Below are 14,401 nucleotides of genomic sequence, written 5' to 3'. Positions count from 1 at the left end.
ACAGTGGTTTAAGATAGATATTTAAACGACTTTGTATTTAAGGTATAATAATTATTTAGAAAAATAGCTACTGTTTAAGTTTGTCCAAAGGCTTATGTGATGTAGACATTTCATCTCCAGGTACGATATCGATGTTTGAATTGAAATCCCTCTTCCCGACACTCAAATATGTTTAACCTATATGTTTTCTATTAAATAATAAAATAAATATCCCGAAAGAAGGAAACGCATGGTTCCTGAAGAACCGTTAAAAATAATTTACAATTCATTCTATTTTTGTTTTGTGTTTGTTTGCAATTATTTATTGAATATTATCAATGATCAGATTGTCGTCTCGGTGTTCGAGCTAAATTCAAGTTGGCTGAAACAAGACTCGATAACCAAACGAGTTTTGAAATTCTATCAACAGAATAGCACTTTCTGTATGTTTGAATTTTATTTTTCAATTTGTGTTTTTCAAGGCGTAGATACATTTTTCAAAAAATTACTTAAAACTTCAGCTAACCTTAATTTGAATTATATTTATAGTATTAGACTTTTAGAGTATTGTTAGTTATTACAAATAAACTATCTACTTAGTGTTTTTTTTAACTTTTACAGACTTAACATTATTCAATGTTTTATAATAGAGTTTGGGCGTTATTTTTTAATAATTTGTTTTCAAGATAAAGTGATAAATATAAAATTATCTTAATCGCATATTATTCAATCAACACATTTTTTATTTGTAATTGATTATTAGTTCAAATTCCTAATTATTTTAAATAACTTTTTTAAAAAAAACTTCACTCTCTGCAAAAAATAATGTAAAACAGTTTGTAATTATAAATATAAGTCAAAATCAAAAAAAAGATTACATAATCTCAAGATCCTGTAGTCTTGCCGAAAGAAATAAACTGTCTGTAAGGGTTGTATTAATTTGTGTACCTAATAATAAATCATTATTTACTACTAATTTAGCCTAGTACCTACCTTTGAGTGTATATTATTATTTTATAGTCATCACAGTTATAGTTTAATAGCGAAGTCATTACTTAAAATTATTTTTACCCAAATATAATATATTTGGTCTACAATGTACAAGTTGTTTATTTCACTGTTTATACTCGATAAACATATAAAGTTAAAAAAAAAAGGCCACCCAGTCTGTGACAAAAATGGGTAAAAACTTTTTTAGTGATGACATCGTTTTTTCCCTTCAATAGAATTTTCAATTTTCATGTTTGGTTTTAATTTAATTGCCCAATCAAAAATTTTAGTTTTTTGATGCTGTGTGTAATTAATGTAATTTTTATTTTTTATTTTCCTACGTTCAGTAAGAAAAGATACACCGTTGAAAATGAAGTTTAGGTTCTTTAGAAAAACTCCTCAGAAGCACAGCAAGAAATTGATCAAATAGTTGATCGGCAAATTGCGCATTGAGGTCTAGAAATAATGTTGTTGATTTTTGTTTTGTTTTTTTATTTGGATTAAACAAAATATTGGCATGAAATATCAGCTCATAGTTTTTAGATACTTAACTTATAATAATACACTAGTAGTCTTTAGCATTTAATGAAATCGTGTTTCTCGAGTGTGACTTAACATAATATATTAACCTTGACAGTTATTTTTAAAACTTAATAACATTCATAAAGTATGTTTTTTTTTAATTCTATTTTATATTTAAACTTTGACAATTTTGCAAATTTATTATTAATGTTAAAAATATAATAGAAAATTAATGAAACAAGGTCTATAGATCCTACCTATAACTATCCTACCTATATCATTTTTTTATACTTTTGAGAACAGAAATCGTTTATGTAGGTCTACTTTTTTTCGTTCATCCCAATTATTTTTCAGTCAGTCACCATTCAATATAGGTATTAAATTAAATAAATTAAATTTGTTAATTTATGTTTTGAAAAATAGTAAATCAAATTACTATCGTTAAGTTTATTAACTATTAAACTATTAATTAAATACAATACTAATTTATTATATTTATTTCTAGTTGCTATTATTTTAAAGTGATTCGAATATACTAAAATACCTATTAATTTTAGATTTAATTATAAATATGTATTTAATATAATGATACGTATGAATGGTGACAGTTAAAATGTCTATTATTTTTACTGTTTATAGGAAGTTTGTTACTAATGAATATTTGTTGTTAACTCTATAATAATACGCATGGAATTTAATGATGATATTTGATTTTTATATAAATTATAGCATGTGAAATTTAAACAGCTAAATTGTGTTCACTTATGATATTGTTGTTGAAATGTTAGTGTTGCCATTATTCACCCTAATATGTGACATTTTGGTAACACTTTTGAACGTTTGTGTAAACCCTATCTGAATTTGGTTTTTGGTGTTTTTTCTCTTTTGCAGTACGCCAGAGCCGCGTGGGCGCAAACTCCGCATAAATTTCATATTACGGCTACCTACACTATTTAGGTATACTTATTCACATTAATATTTATCGTAAGAATTTTTTTTAAAATTTTGTTTACTATGCTTGAGCTTAATATAATTATATATATATATGTATATTTAAGTAAATTTGCTTAGCAAGGTAACTCGAAAAAACGAGTTAGCTACAAAAAATCTGTACAATTGGTGAACTTGCCAGTTGCCATACCTAGCTTATTATAATATTATGTATATATATATATATATATATATATATATATATATATATATATATATATATATATATATATATATAATATATTATTATATATACATTTACTTTGTATAGCTTTATTTGAAATTGATCATTGTAAATACTTCCAATGTATCACTTTGAAACCATTTGTTTTTTAATAGCCTGTAGAATGCATGTACATTTACCCTGAATGCATGTTCATAACATTACGGTCTAACATTGTGTGAACAATTTAATTTGACGAGACACGATTTCATTTCTTTCATTCAATCAAACACAAAATTGGCACAATTTATACAAATTTAGAATATTATCCTCATAATAAGTAGGTACACAATAGTCAATACACATCATATAACGTGGTCTCGTTATTAGTGTTTTTGTAGTCATTTTTATACGCAATGATTTTTGTTTTGCTTCAATGAACAATATTAAAACTAACGAATTTGAAATACTTATGTCGGGTTATACAAAATGTAGGCTATTCTAACAGTTAGATTTTTTCAAATTTGATGATTAAGAATCATAACATTTTAAATGATTTGTTAAATTTATTACAACCTGTCATAAATCTTATAACAGTTACACATTTTATAATGAAAAAAGAAAATAAATAACTGCTATAGATCAATACAATGTAAATACACTAGCAGGTTATATGGTACATTTTAGATGGATGTTGGAACTACCAATGAGTCATTGAAGGAATACATTTTAGTATATATTTTGCTAAAAGACTAATGTGAAACTACAATTTTTCACACTCTTGTGTCATTGTATTTATTAATGGCAAATCGAACAACGCTTATAGTATCGTGTTGGTCTAAGGTCATTAACGCTTCCAATTATTAGTACATATTATATAATAAATTATTGTTTCGCAATGCTTTTTTTAAAAATTATTTTTTGTATAGTTTTTGTAGTTTCAATATTGATACTATATTTAATATACGAGTTAATATTGATTAAATTATAGGGGTCGAGATAAATTTAAAAAAAAATTGTTGAATTATATAATAGAAATGGTTTTATTTAATGTTTACAGGCCGCTTACGCAGAACTGGTCACTTCGCGCGTACATTCACAGGCGGATGGGTCATACACAAAAAAGCCGTATAAATACTCAAGTTTGTGCCTAGACTTTGGTCCTAGACTATATATTTTAAGTTATATTATTATTATCTATTGAATTGTAATTTTTTTTTCTTGATTTTGTATATATTTATAAATATTTACGTTACGTTTTTTTTTTTTTTTTTGCTGACAGTACGAAATTAAGATATATATTATAATGTGTGTGTTTTTGCGTGACAATTCTATTAATTAAAATCGAGCATTAAAGTAATAATAATTATATTTTTAATAATATAATTGAAAAAAAATGTATTATATAAAAATTTTATTTTGTTAAACTTCACAAATTTTTTTGTGTTAATTGTTTCATTATTTCGAAAAATGATATATTTTTTACTATTGAGTTATTTATACCAAAAAGAGTAGGAAGGTGAGACTAATTAGAGCAAATAGCATAAATAATTTATGTTTTTTTTTTTTAATTCTATCGATATATAGCTAAAAAATATATATTATACAACACATTTTTTACATTATTTTAAATCTTATTAACAAACAAGTTGCCTTTTTAAATATCAAACAATTTTTTTACACCGAATATTGCCATATTATATTGTAATCATTTGGCTGTTGTCATATTGTCAAAATAATAATTTTTATTGTACTCTCATGAAATATACTGTCATGTACATCAAGTTTTTTTAAATTAAAAAATGGCTAGAAAACTGATAAAGATCATTGTTGTTAAAAAATAACTATTGGTACTCGTTGTGTGGCACCTTTGTGGACAAATTTGTTAGCAGAGATACCTATTAATTATTATCCTCTATTTAAAAAGATTACTTCACAATTATCCTGCTACAATTCCGCCAATGGTCCATTCATCTGTCAAAGATCCTACGTCTTTTCCTAACTTTTTTTCAACGTTCATCTTGAACGTTTGTCAGCTGACAAATAGTCGTTATTCCGATAAACCAATAATTTAAAAAAAATACTTAAGGAAGTTTGAAAACTGTTTTAGAAAATAACAGTTCACTATTGATTGCTTGGTAGGTAAGAATACCGACTTTACATTAAAACCAAGTATACATAATGTATTCAAAAAAATTGTTTCTACAGTCACATGTGGAGTTTTTGAAATAATTGTATAATTCCAACCCGTTAATGGGTATTTAAATAATAATGCTTTAGTCAGTTGTTAATTTTCCCAAAGACAAAAATACAAAGTAAATGTTTTTATAATATAAATATATGTGTATATGTACACATTTTCAATGTACCAATTGTGCTCTTTTTTTTAATCAGTTTATACATTTTTAAACGCAATACTTATCAAACGGGAGTTAGAAATTAAAAATTATAAAAAAATCAACTTTTTTATTATATATTATTGATTAAATATACATGTTTACATTTTACCATGGTTAATCTAGCGCCTATAGGTGTAGATTAAATTATGTCTACTCAGGAATCGAAACCAAAACTAAGTTTTCAGACCTTACTAATGTTTATAATATATGAATATACGAGTAATACTTAGATGTTTTCCGTTGTTGTGTTTATTTCCGGTAACAATTTTATATTAGTGTCTCAAATATTTATATTTAAATTTAGTCTTTTTATTTTAAATAACATTTACAATCTGTACACAAAGAAAAATATACAATAAGCAAATATGTTAACAATGTAAATAAATGACTTGGAGACTACGAGTAGGGAAGTGATAGGACCCTTAAGATAGGTTCGGCTAGAAATCAAACGGTAGCATTGCAATTAAGAAAATTAACGTCTTTTAAGACGGCGAGGGGGGTTGTCCGGAATAGTGGCGTGTGTTGGCTTGCTATTAAAATGTAAAGTTTTATGCCGGGTTGCACCAAATATTTACACAGAGATAAACTGGTTAACTAGAGTTAAAATAAATCCTGTTGCATAAACCATGTTTTAAATTTTATCTGTTGTTATTTTTCATATTTTAGTAATAGTTTTCCTGAAAAGCGAAGTAAAAAAAAAAATTTAATAAGCGTACATTTTCAACAGCTACACAATTATAGGTATATTCGAAAGTAAATTGGTAACATTTTCAGGAAAATCGATTTTCATGCTTTCTATTTTTTTTTTATCTTATTTAATTGACTTACATATCATGAATAATTATTTTAATACATTTAATATTGTTATTTGTATGGACGATTTTTATCAAAAAAGTATTAGTAACATAGGTATAAAACACGAGTAAGAGTATTTTGTGTTTTAAAATACATGTTTTTTTTTGTATTCAGTCGATAAAGCACTATATTTTGGCCATCCCGGGACTAGCAAAATGGCATTATGAAGCTTAAAACTCCGTTCCTGCACATTAAAAAAAAAATGCACTTCTGACATCTGTGCATTGAAATATCGGTAAATTATACCGACGACGAATACGTTTTCTTTAAAAATCACTAATATTAAGTAAGTACACACGTGTGTGGTTAAAAACTATTATCGATGATGTTCCTCCGTTTTGGATATTTGATCGAACGAACGGCTGAGGTCTGCTGGATCGTGTAGTGTTTGCGGTGGTTGTGGAAGCACACAGTTGAAATTTTGGGACGTCCCCCCATTTCCGCTGGTGGGTGGGAAATAACACTGTGGTGCGAACAGGCTGGCGTAATGCTGTACCGGCTGGAAATAACCATGTCTGTGTGCGATCTTCAACTTTGATGCCAGCTGTTTCTTCCATTTGGTTCGTCTGTTTTGGAACCACGTTTTAATTTGCACCTCGGTCAGGTTTAACGCTTTTGACAGTTCCATCCGTTTGCTTACACTCAAGTACTTGTCCGTCTGCAATCAATACGGTCTTACGCTGTTATTAGGTTTATTATCAGGGGTGCGATCTCGCTAAAGGAAGTGGAAGTGCTCGGGCACAGCAAATATTACAAAAAATTCCCTCTCCCCACCACTTATTATATAAAACACAGATAATTTTTTGGTTCTAATTTCAAAACTAGAGTGCTCCTAAGAACACCCAAGATACCCTCAAATTTCACTTACGATTATTAATTACCTATTTATAATAGCTATTGCGTTCACCTATGACTTTTTACCTACCTTGGTGTCAACAAATCGCAAACATCAAATGTTTACAGGTGTAGGTATACAAATATTGTAAAAAAATATACTTATTAATATGCGCATATCTAATGGTTAAAATAAAAATGTAAAACCGCAAACACCTAAAACAAATGTTTTTAAAAATAATGCTCATCGTTCGCTATAAGTTGTATCTATTTTATAAATTATAGAACCGAGAACGCGCATACTGCAATGTATGCAAAAAACACACATCTGCGCTAGCAAAATATTGTAATTTTTTAAAACATAAATTATTATGTAAATCATTGCTTACTTTAAATTCAGCTTCTAGTCTTTCTAGTTGTTTTGCGCTGTACGCTTGCCTCGGTTTTCTATCCAACCCTGGTTTTCTGGACCTTCGGCCCACCGTTTTGGGTGCTAGAATTAAAGGGCATTATTAGTTAATATTTGAATAACATATTTGTATTTTATGCAATATGAACTGTAACTCATATCATACGTCTTCCATTCGTTTTACTTATTTCTCAACAAAATTAACTATTGCATATCAATTTGGATTTAATTGATTTAATAATAGACGTATACAAATCAATCCACACTAGTTGATCAACATTAATACGTTTGTGTCCAACGCTCTTCAGTTACTAAATGGTAGTTTTTTTATATCATCCTAAAGAACATATCGTCGTTACCGCTGCTACGTGTCAATTTTGCGATTTTGATGTTTTGGTATCCCTGGATACAGAAAAAAATAAGCTATCGTATGATAAAATCTCCAACGTGCTATCTCCATTATAGAATAAATTTAAAATAAAAAATAAATGTTAACTAATGTTACCTACTGGCTACTATAAATCGTTTAAATGTCTTCTGAACAATTAGGTTTTAGCACATGGGAGTTTTTTTTAGCGGCAACGACGTTATTTAAGAGTATATGTGCATAATGCTATTTTCTTTTCTCTTAGTAACGCCCCGTTTTCAGTTTTTCACGTTTTCTTGTTTAAATATACTATTAGGTATTTCACCCTCCTAAAAATGAAGAGTTGAGGACTAAAGGATGTGCAGGTCATATTTAGGTCAAACCGGCACCGTAAACTTAATTACTAAGTCATAAATGGAAATTGAGTTAGGCAGGGCTCTAGTATAAATTTGAATAGGACTTTAGGTCAATGTCGCAGACAAATGTCACGAATCAATGGGTTACACCGGATTTAAACATTACACTGTCAAACTAGTATAATGTAGCGTACATTATACTAGTTTGTCCAACATAGGCACCTATAAAACATAATTAACTTCTAAAATTGTAAATTTGTACATGTTTCAACGATAGCAATTTTGGAATACTTCGAAAAGAATGGACTTAATTATATTAATTTATGCGTCTTCATTTTTCGGACGACCAAATGCGTGTATTATTATTTTATTCAACTTATTTGTGTCGTAATAAAACGAAATACCGTTGTTTTTTATTTTGATTTACAGTGTTTTAGTTATTCAAATTTCTTGTTACACTATTTTTTTCTATAAAATAAATGGGATAACTAAAAAAGTAACAATTATTATGTAACTAGATATGTGCAGGCGCGTGGCGGAGTGAGATAAGGCGGCAGTGTGTAGCAACGCACGGTCGCCGGTTCGAATCTCGGCCACTGGCAGTTTGTTCATCTGGGCGGGCAACTGTCTGGGGGAAGAATTTTGGCCACCTGCACCTTTCTCTGAGGTCAACTTGTTTGGTAGCGTTAGGTTGGCAGCCAGCTATAAGCCCAAAAATGCCAAATCTAAAACCGCCTAAGCTCCGATCGGTGAAAATAACGGACGTTAAACGTAAGAGATTATGTAACTAGATCAAAAACTAATATTCAATATTTAGACAAAACAATTCAATTTTTATGAGTGCGTCACTAAGGATAGGACTCAAATTTTAAAACTCAATCATTCCGATTATATTAGAAAAACTAAACACGTACGTTGACATTTGATTTTTAAAAGTCGTCCCTTAAAACTATCCATTAAAAACTATTATTTATCGTTTGGGGTTCAATTTAAAAAAAACAAAAAATTATTCAAGTTCGATCAATTTACGAAACATTATTTCTATTGTCATAATTCATAAAAATACATCTTCATCGTGCCCCTTCGAAAATTGTCTTTAAAAATCTTCCTCTGTAACTTAAGAGTAAAGAACCGTAAGCGCTTTATCTTATAATATAGTATAGTAGTAGATTTTCGTTAATACACAAATATATAAAAATATATTATAATCATTCATTTAATAACGTGTCTAGTATGCTGTTGGAGGCATTCCGATGGTTTCCACCTGAATTTTAAGTTATATAATAAGCAGACAAAGGATGCCCTCTGGCCTGCCTAAAATTTATGCACCCAAAAAAAATATTACTGTTAGTTTTTTTTTCCAAGTCGGCATTTTTACTCACGATAGACGACGAAAAACAAGTTTTATATTAACTATTCTTTAGATGTCTAACATTATTTTGATACTAAAAATGATTTAAGAAATTAGCCTAGGTTATCAAATATAATTCATAAATGTAAAATCCTACCTTGGAGACCAAATAAATGAGACGGTGGAGTTTTATTGGCAACCGCTGCAGCAGCCGCGGCAGCAAACCATCCGCCGTATAATAGAGATGAATACGGAAAGCTTTGACTATTAAGTTCTGCTATACTATCTATACCTGAAAAAAGATAATTGTTTTCTTTTTTATTTAGCCATAAGTAAATTTAAAATTGTTTTTATAGCGTTTACTTAGACAGTTTACAATATGTAAACTATATTACACAAAAGGTAGAGTTAATGCAGTTGATAAAAACGTGTTAACGTTTGCGTACTTAGATATGTGTAAACATTTTTATGTACTATAGACGAGTGAGCTAATTAATTATCAACTTTTAAATTACATTCAAGCAAGTTTGAAATACTTTTGTTTAGTTTGTTAAAAGGAAAATAGTTATCGTTTTATTTTTAATTGGTAGTGATAATTAATATATTTAAAAATACTTTTAATATAATTATAACGCATAGCGTTTATCTTACTTATGTAAATATCCATCATATAATGCTAAAATTAATATTTAAAAAAATGTATGCTTTCGCTGTGCTTTGTTGTAAAACTATATCAAAATCACGTTGTTTCATTTTGATTTTTTTTATCTCTTTAGTTGTAGCTCAACTGAAATTATGGTCAATATAGGAACACAATACATTTATAGTTGTAATAACTAAATAAATAGTTCGGCCAACTTATATGTTCAGTTAAAGCAACAGCTCACAGCTATACATTTAGTTAGGCCAACTAAGTATTAGGTTAAAACAACTATTTTTTTAGATATTCCAACTATACATTTATTGTGTCACTATATTAACCATCATTTTAGTTGATCCAACTTTGTATTTTTTTCCGTGTAGGCGATTTTAAAAAATTTAAAGCAACAGCTTACAGCCATACAGCCAATAGTTAGGCCAACTATTAACTAAATATTAATATTAATATTATTAATATAATATTTTTTTGTACTACGCCTATTACAGAAAATATGTATTATTGTTAAAATTGTGGCGACAAACGAGTTCATTTTATCATTAATCGATTAACTTGGCGAAAATATATTGACTTGCCTGCTCGCAGTGGCTCCACACGGAATGGCCTTTCCGAGTCCGATGGTTCAGCACCGGCGACACCATTTCCGCTGGCGCTAAACCGTCCCAAGATACGATCTATTGAAAACTTATGATGAGGTTTGGTACGTGGTTCATCGACACTGTCACTGCTAGACGATTCCGAGTGACGCGAAGGAGACTTAATAGGATCGCCGTAACCTGGGCCGTATGATATTTGCCCGTAACCAGAGGAATGGACACCATCCGAATCAGAGGATGTATCCATTGACAATTGCTAAAAAAAAAACAATTTTTGGCATGATTTTCATTTTGTTTTTAAAATATTTATCATTTTAAAGTACGTTTGATATAACTTCTTAAGTTGTAATGTCTCCCACCCGCCTCAAATTAAGCGAACAGCCCGTAGAGCCTGATTGTCTTACACCGAACACCGTGTATTACATTATTATTATTATAATAACTATTTTAAGTACTCTAGTCTTCTTGTATTTTAAAAATACAATTACTCGGATGACGTATAGATCTGAGGCTATATACACTGAGTCCTCAATCGATTAAAACTTTTTTAGATTTAAACATTTTTAATTTTAAAACATTTTATGGACACCATTTAACGATTAAAATATTATTTACCATATGTTTACATTTACAAATTTTAAGTATGATGTAATTTAAAAGATTTATAAAATCTAATAAAAGCGCGAAGTAGGCATAGCTTATTACTGTTACTATTTATGTAATTTGTAAATGACCATTTAAATTTTCATACTGAGATCAATTTTGTTATTTACTTTACAGGTCAATTGGTAATGTTTTAATATTAATAGAGGTACTAGGTACTGAAAAATTATAACACTAAAGTAAGTTTAATTTGTTTTTTAATGCGATTTTTAATTTAAAAATAACTGTATTACGGTAAAAAAAATTATTAGACACCTAATTGATTAATAACTATTACAATTAATAATAATAATAATTTATAACTGAAAAGAGAAAAGTATCTTTTGAAAAAGTTATATCTGTGTTAGTAGTATTCCCAATTGATGACATTACACCTACGTTTTATTTTATTTATTGAACCTGCATTTCCTTTCAGTTGTATTAGATAAACATGTACATTTAAAAAAAATAATATATTTTGAAAATATATACTTAAAATGTATTATCTCCGCTAAGTAAATGTTATCCTATCCTCGCCAAAAAAACCAACTATGTACTACTTATACCTAATTAAAATTGTTTAATATATTACCTGTTATATAAAATAGCAATTACGACGTAGCGATAGATAGAACAAAAAAATCAAACCGTTATATTACCACCGACTGGGAAATAAATGCCATTAAATAAATGAAATAAACCTTAACGGTACATAAAAGAACACTAAAGCGGACTGGCGGAGCCAAAGAAGTGAGTAAAATGAAACGTGAAAATCTGCTGAGAGTGAAACGCGTTAAACTAAAATGGTTTTAAAGTTTATCCCTCGTTTATCCATTTTGGCCGTTTTCCCGCCTACCCTTTGTGCGGCTTTCCCCTCCTATTGCCACCACGTATCTCTCCCATCCACTCGCACAGGTCCTTTTTACACCTTGTAAAAGTTCTCAACATCCTTCAGACACGATACCGCGGTCTCCTGGGCAACGGGCGTTTTAGACCGTTTTCGGCAAATGGCCGTTTCCATTAAGACCCAATAATCAGTTATACACGACCTAAAAGCTCTTCGTCCCTTTTGTTGTCACTTCCTCATCCCTCGCGGGGTAAACGCGTTCACCCTATACACAATCCATTTACGCTCATGCTCGCAGTTGTTGTAGACGCAATGCGTTTTCGATTTCGACGTTTATAACAATAGAAACTGTTCTCAAATAATGTTTATTTTTCTAGCCAGCGGTTTAAAATCAATGCATAGTGTATAGGTGGCAAATATGAGTAAATTTTATAATCATTTTTACCGAATCTTTACTGAAGCAATGAAAGAAAAACAGCTATCATACATAAATTACCCACGCCACTTATTTTTCTGGCAACCCGCTATTTTGGACGCAAGCTTATAAAATTATTATGTTCGTTACGTCCACATCGTTTTCATAATATCTTGCCGTATTTCATAACTATGCCTGTGGACTATTTATACAGCCATTTACATATTTATAATAGTAATAGTAATAATTATATTTATTTTATTATTCAGTTTATTTATTTATAAAGTTATTATTATTTCCTTTAACACCGAAAGAATTCATTAAAAGTCGCTAAAACTGCATTTCAAACGAACAAGTATATAAGTTCTTTACGTTATTTCTAAGCGGGCGGCCACTGAAGTAAACTCGTAATGCCTCAATTATACGGCTTCAATAAGTTCAGAAATATTTTCATACTTTAACTTATTAGTACAATATGTTTGTAATTCCCAATAAACAAATACATCTGAGCATACTAGAAATTAAATAAGAAATAAAAAAAGACTAATGCGCGGTCAATAATTGTTGTTCATCTTTTTATATTATGTTGTGTAATATTTGAAATTGAATTACCATACCTATCTATAAGTAGGAACTGGTATAAACTATGTATAGAACAAAACTGATGACGTGAATTAAAAACACATTTTTATTCAAAAGTACGCAACAGTACTAGCATTATAGACTTAATTTTGATCAGTGTAAGGTTTTTGATGTGCGATTATGAACATTTATTAGGTAGGTATATTATTTTAAACAAAGTCATAATAGTTACTATTAACAGTATGAATATGTTGTATTTAGTTTTGGATCTGGAGAGAGCTTAATCTTAGCTTATAATAGACAGCTATATGATGCTAGATGATTTTAACAGCAAAGATCAATTATAGCTGTGTAATATTTACCGACATTTTAATAGATAATGGCAATGGTAATGAGATACATTGTAAACAACTAAAGGTGTTGCTTCGATATCCTTGTTTTCTTCGTAAGTAATTATTAATATGTATTCTGAAAGTATAGGGCCAAAAATGATCAAACGCCTTAAACTTAGTAGCCAGAATATAACTTTATTTTAATTTTAAATTATAGCAAAGTTACTTGTATAGCAAAATAGACATTATAGTAATTAAAATAGTATATTGCAATATGCCTATTAAATACTTAAATTAATAATATTGTGTATAAACTATAATGTAAAACATTTGATAACTTAGTGGCAATTTACTGAATTCGTGCATAAGATGACAGGAAAAGTAAAAACAAAATATTAGTATTAAATTTAAAACGTTAAGTTTTGGTTCTTTGGTAGTCGAGAAATTAAAAATCTAAAATATTATTTATAGTCGTTTATTGTTCACAGTACAAATTGAGTTGCGCTGTAATACACTACCGTATTTTATAAATAACATGTGCAAAAGTTTGTAGGTTATATAATTTCCTATGTGGTTACTTGTCAATAAATATATTATATAATATTAAATTTATAAGATCAAATACAATAAAACACCCATTTGCCATAACTTTACCAACTTTTCAGTGTAAGTACTTTTATGAAATATATTTATTATTGTAAAGTTAAGTTGTTCACAGTTCAATATTTATTCATAAATCACGGAATAGCGAAGCTTTTTATTATTGGTTATGATGTCAGAGTCTGGTACTTAGATAATTTCGAGTTGTGTATTATCATCACTATAATAAGTGTAGTGCCGTGGGAAGGTTTTTAGGAGTCGAGTTAAAAGGAGTTTGCACTTAACCGGCGGTTTAAAAATTGTGTTAAGGCTGTGTCGGTTGGCAAGGGAGTTTGAGGGGAGGTGGCGCCGTGGCGGTATGATCTTTGGAGTTATTATCGGGACAACAAACAGGTAAAAACAGGTGTTTACGACACGTTTATTTTCCACGGACCGAACGGGCACTTTTGTCCATGTTGTTATTGCTCAAATCCCTTCGTACCCTTTTTATGAACGCAACGACCAGAAGGCGTGG

The 14,401-nt window shown here is 29.1% G+C and overlaps 2 protein-coding genes across 8 annotated transcripts in view; one reads left to right on the top strand and one right to left on the bottom strand.

Annotated features, from left to right (window-relative positions):
• The window catches only part of LOC126841103 (tropomodulin), a 36,099-nt gene extending 32,205 nt beyond the window's left edge, over positions 1–3,894 (top strand). For 3 of the 7 annotated variants that reach the window (XM_050577383.1, XM_050577382.1, XM_050577381.1), the window contains exons 9-11: positions 1,317–1,423; positions 2,383–2,448; positions 3,705–3,748. In XM_050577383.1, the coding sequence (XP_050433340.1) occupies positions 1,317–1,399 (83 nt within the window). In that variant the 3' untranslated portion in view covers positions 1,400–1,423; positions 2,383–2,448; positions 3,705–3,748. Of the gene's footprint in view, positions 1–1,316; positions 1,424–2,382; positions 2,449–3,704 lie in introns of all 7 variants that reach the window. The other 4 variants (XM_050577377.1, XM_050577379.1, XM_050577380.1 and 1 more) reach the window with 4 other exon arrangements.
• Positions 3,895–5,997: 2,103 nt separating this feature from the next.
• LOC126840814 (homeobox protein Nkx-3.1-like) lies at positions 5,998–11,790 on the bottom strand. Its single transcript, XM_050576769.1, has 5 exons — positions 11,704–11,790; positions 10,470–10,725; positions 9,373–9,528; positions 7,122–7,225; positions 5,998–6,556 (listed from the first exon to the last, which is right to left on the bottom strand). The coding sequence occupies exons 2-5, from the start codon at positions 10,714–10,716 to the stop codon at positions 6,215–6,217; spliced, it is 849 nt and encodes a 282-aa protein (XP_050432726.1). The 5' UTR covers positions 10,717–10,725; positions 11,704–11,790; the 3' UTR covers positions 5,998–6,214.
• Positions 11,791–14,401: the final 2,611 nt, after the last annotated feature.

This window comes from Adelges cooleyi, unplaced genomic scaffold, assembly GCF_023614345.1.
Source record: "Adelges cooleyi isolate 19-005CV unplaced genomic scaffold, UGA_ACOO_1.1 ACOO_flye_CR_arks_rails_tigmint_CR_PRNA_376, whole genome shotgun sequence".
Lineage (NCBI taxonomy): Eukaryota > Metazoa > Arthropoda > Insecta > Hemiptera > Adelgidae > Adelges > Adelges cooleyi.
The sequence above is the reverse complement of the archived record's forward strand: the minus strand, read 5'-3'. Positions and strand labels throughout refer to the sequence as shown.

Excerpts from the sequence above, each read along its gene's own strand:
- LOC126840814 (XM_050576769.1), bottom strand. The coding sequence starts at position 10,716 with ATGGATACATCCTCTGATTCGGATGGTGTCCATTCCTCTGGTTACGGG. Across the intron at positions 7,226-9,372 it reads TCATTTATTTGGTCTCCAAG|CACCCAAAACGGTGGGCCGA; the intron begins GTAGGATTTTAC and ends CTTTAATTCTAG. Across the intron at positions 6,557-7,121 it reads GACTAGAAGCTGAATTTAAA|ACGGACAAGTACTTGAGTGT; the intron begins GTAAGCAATGAT and ends TATTGATTGCAG.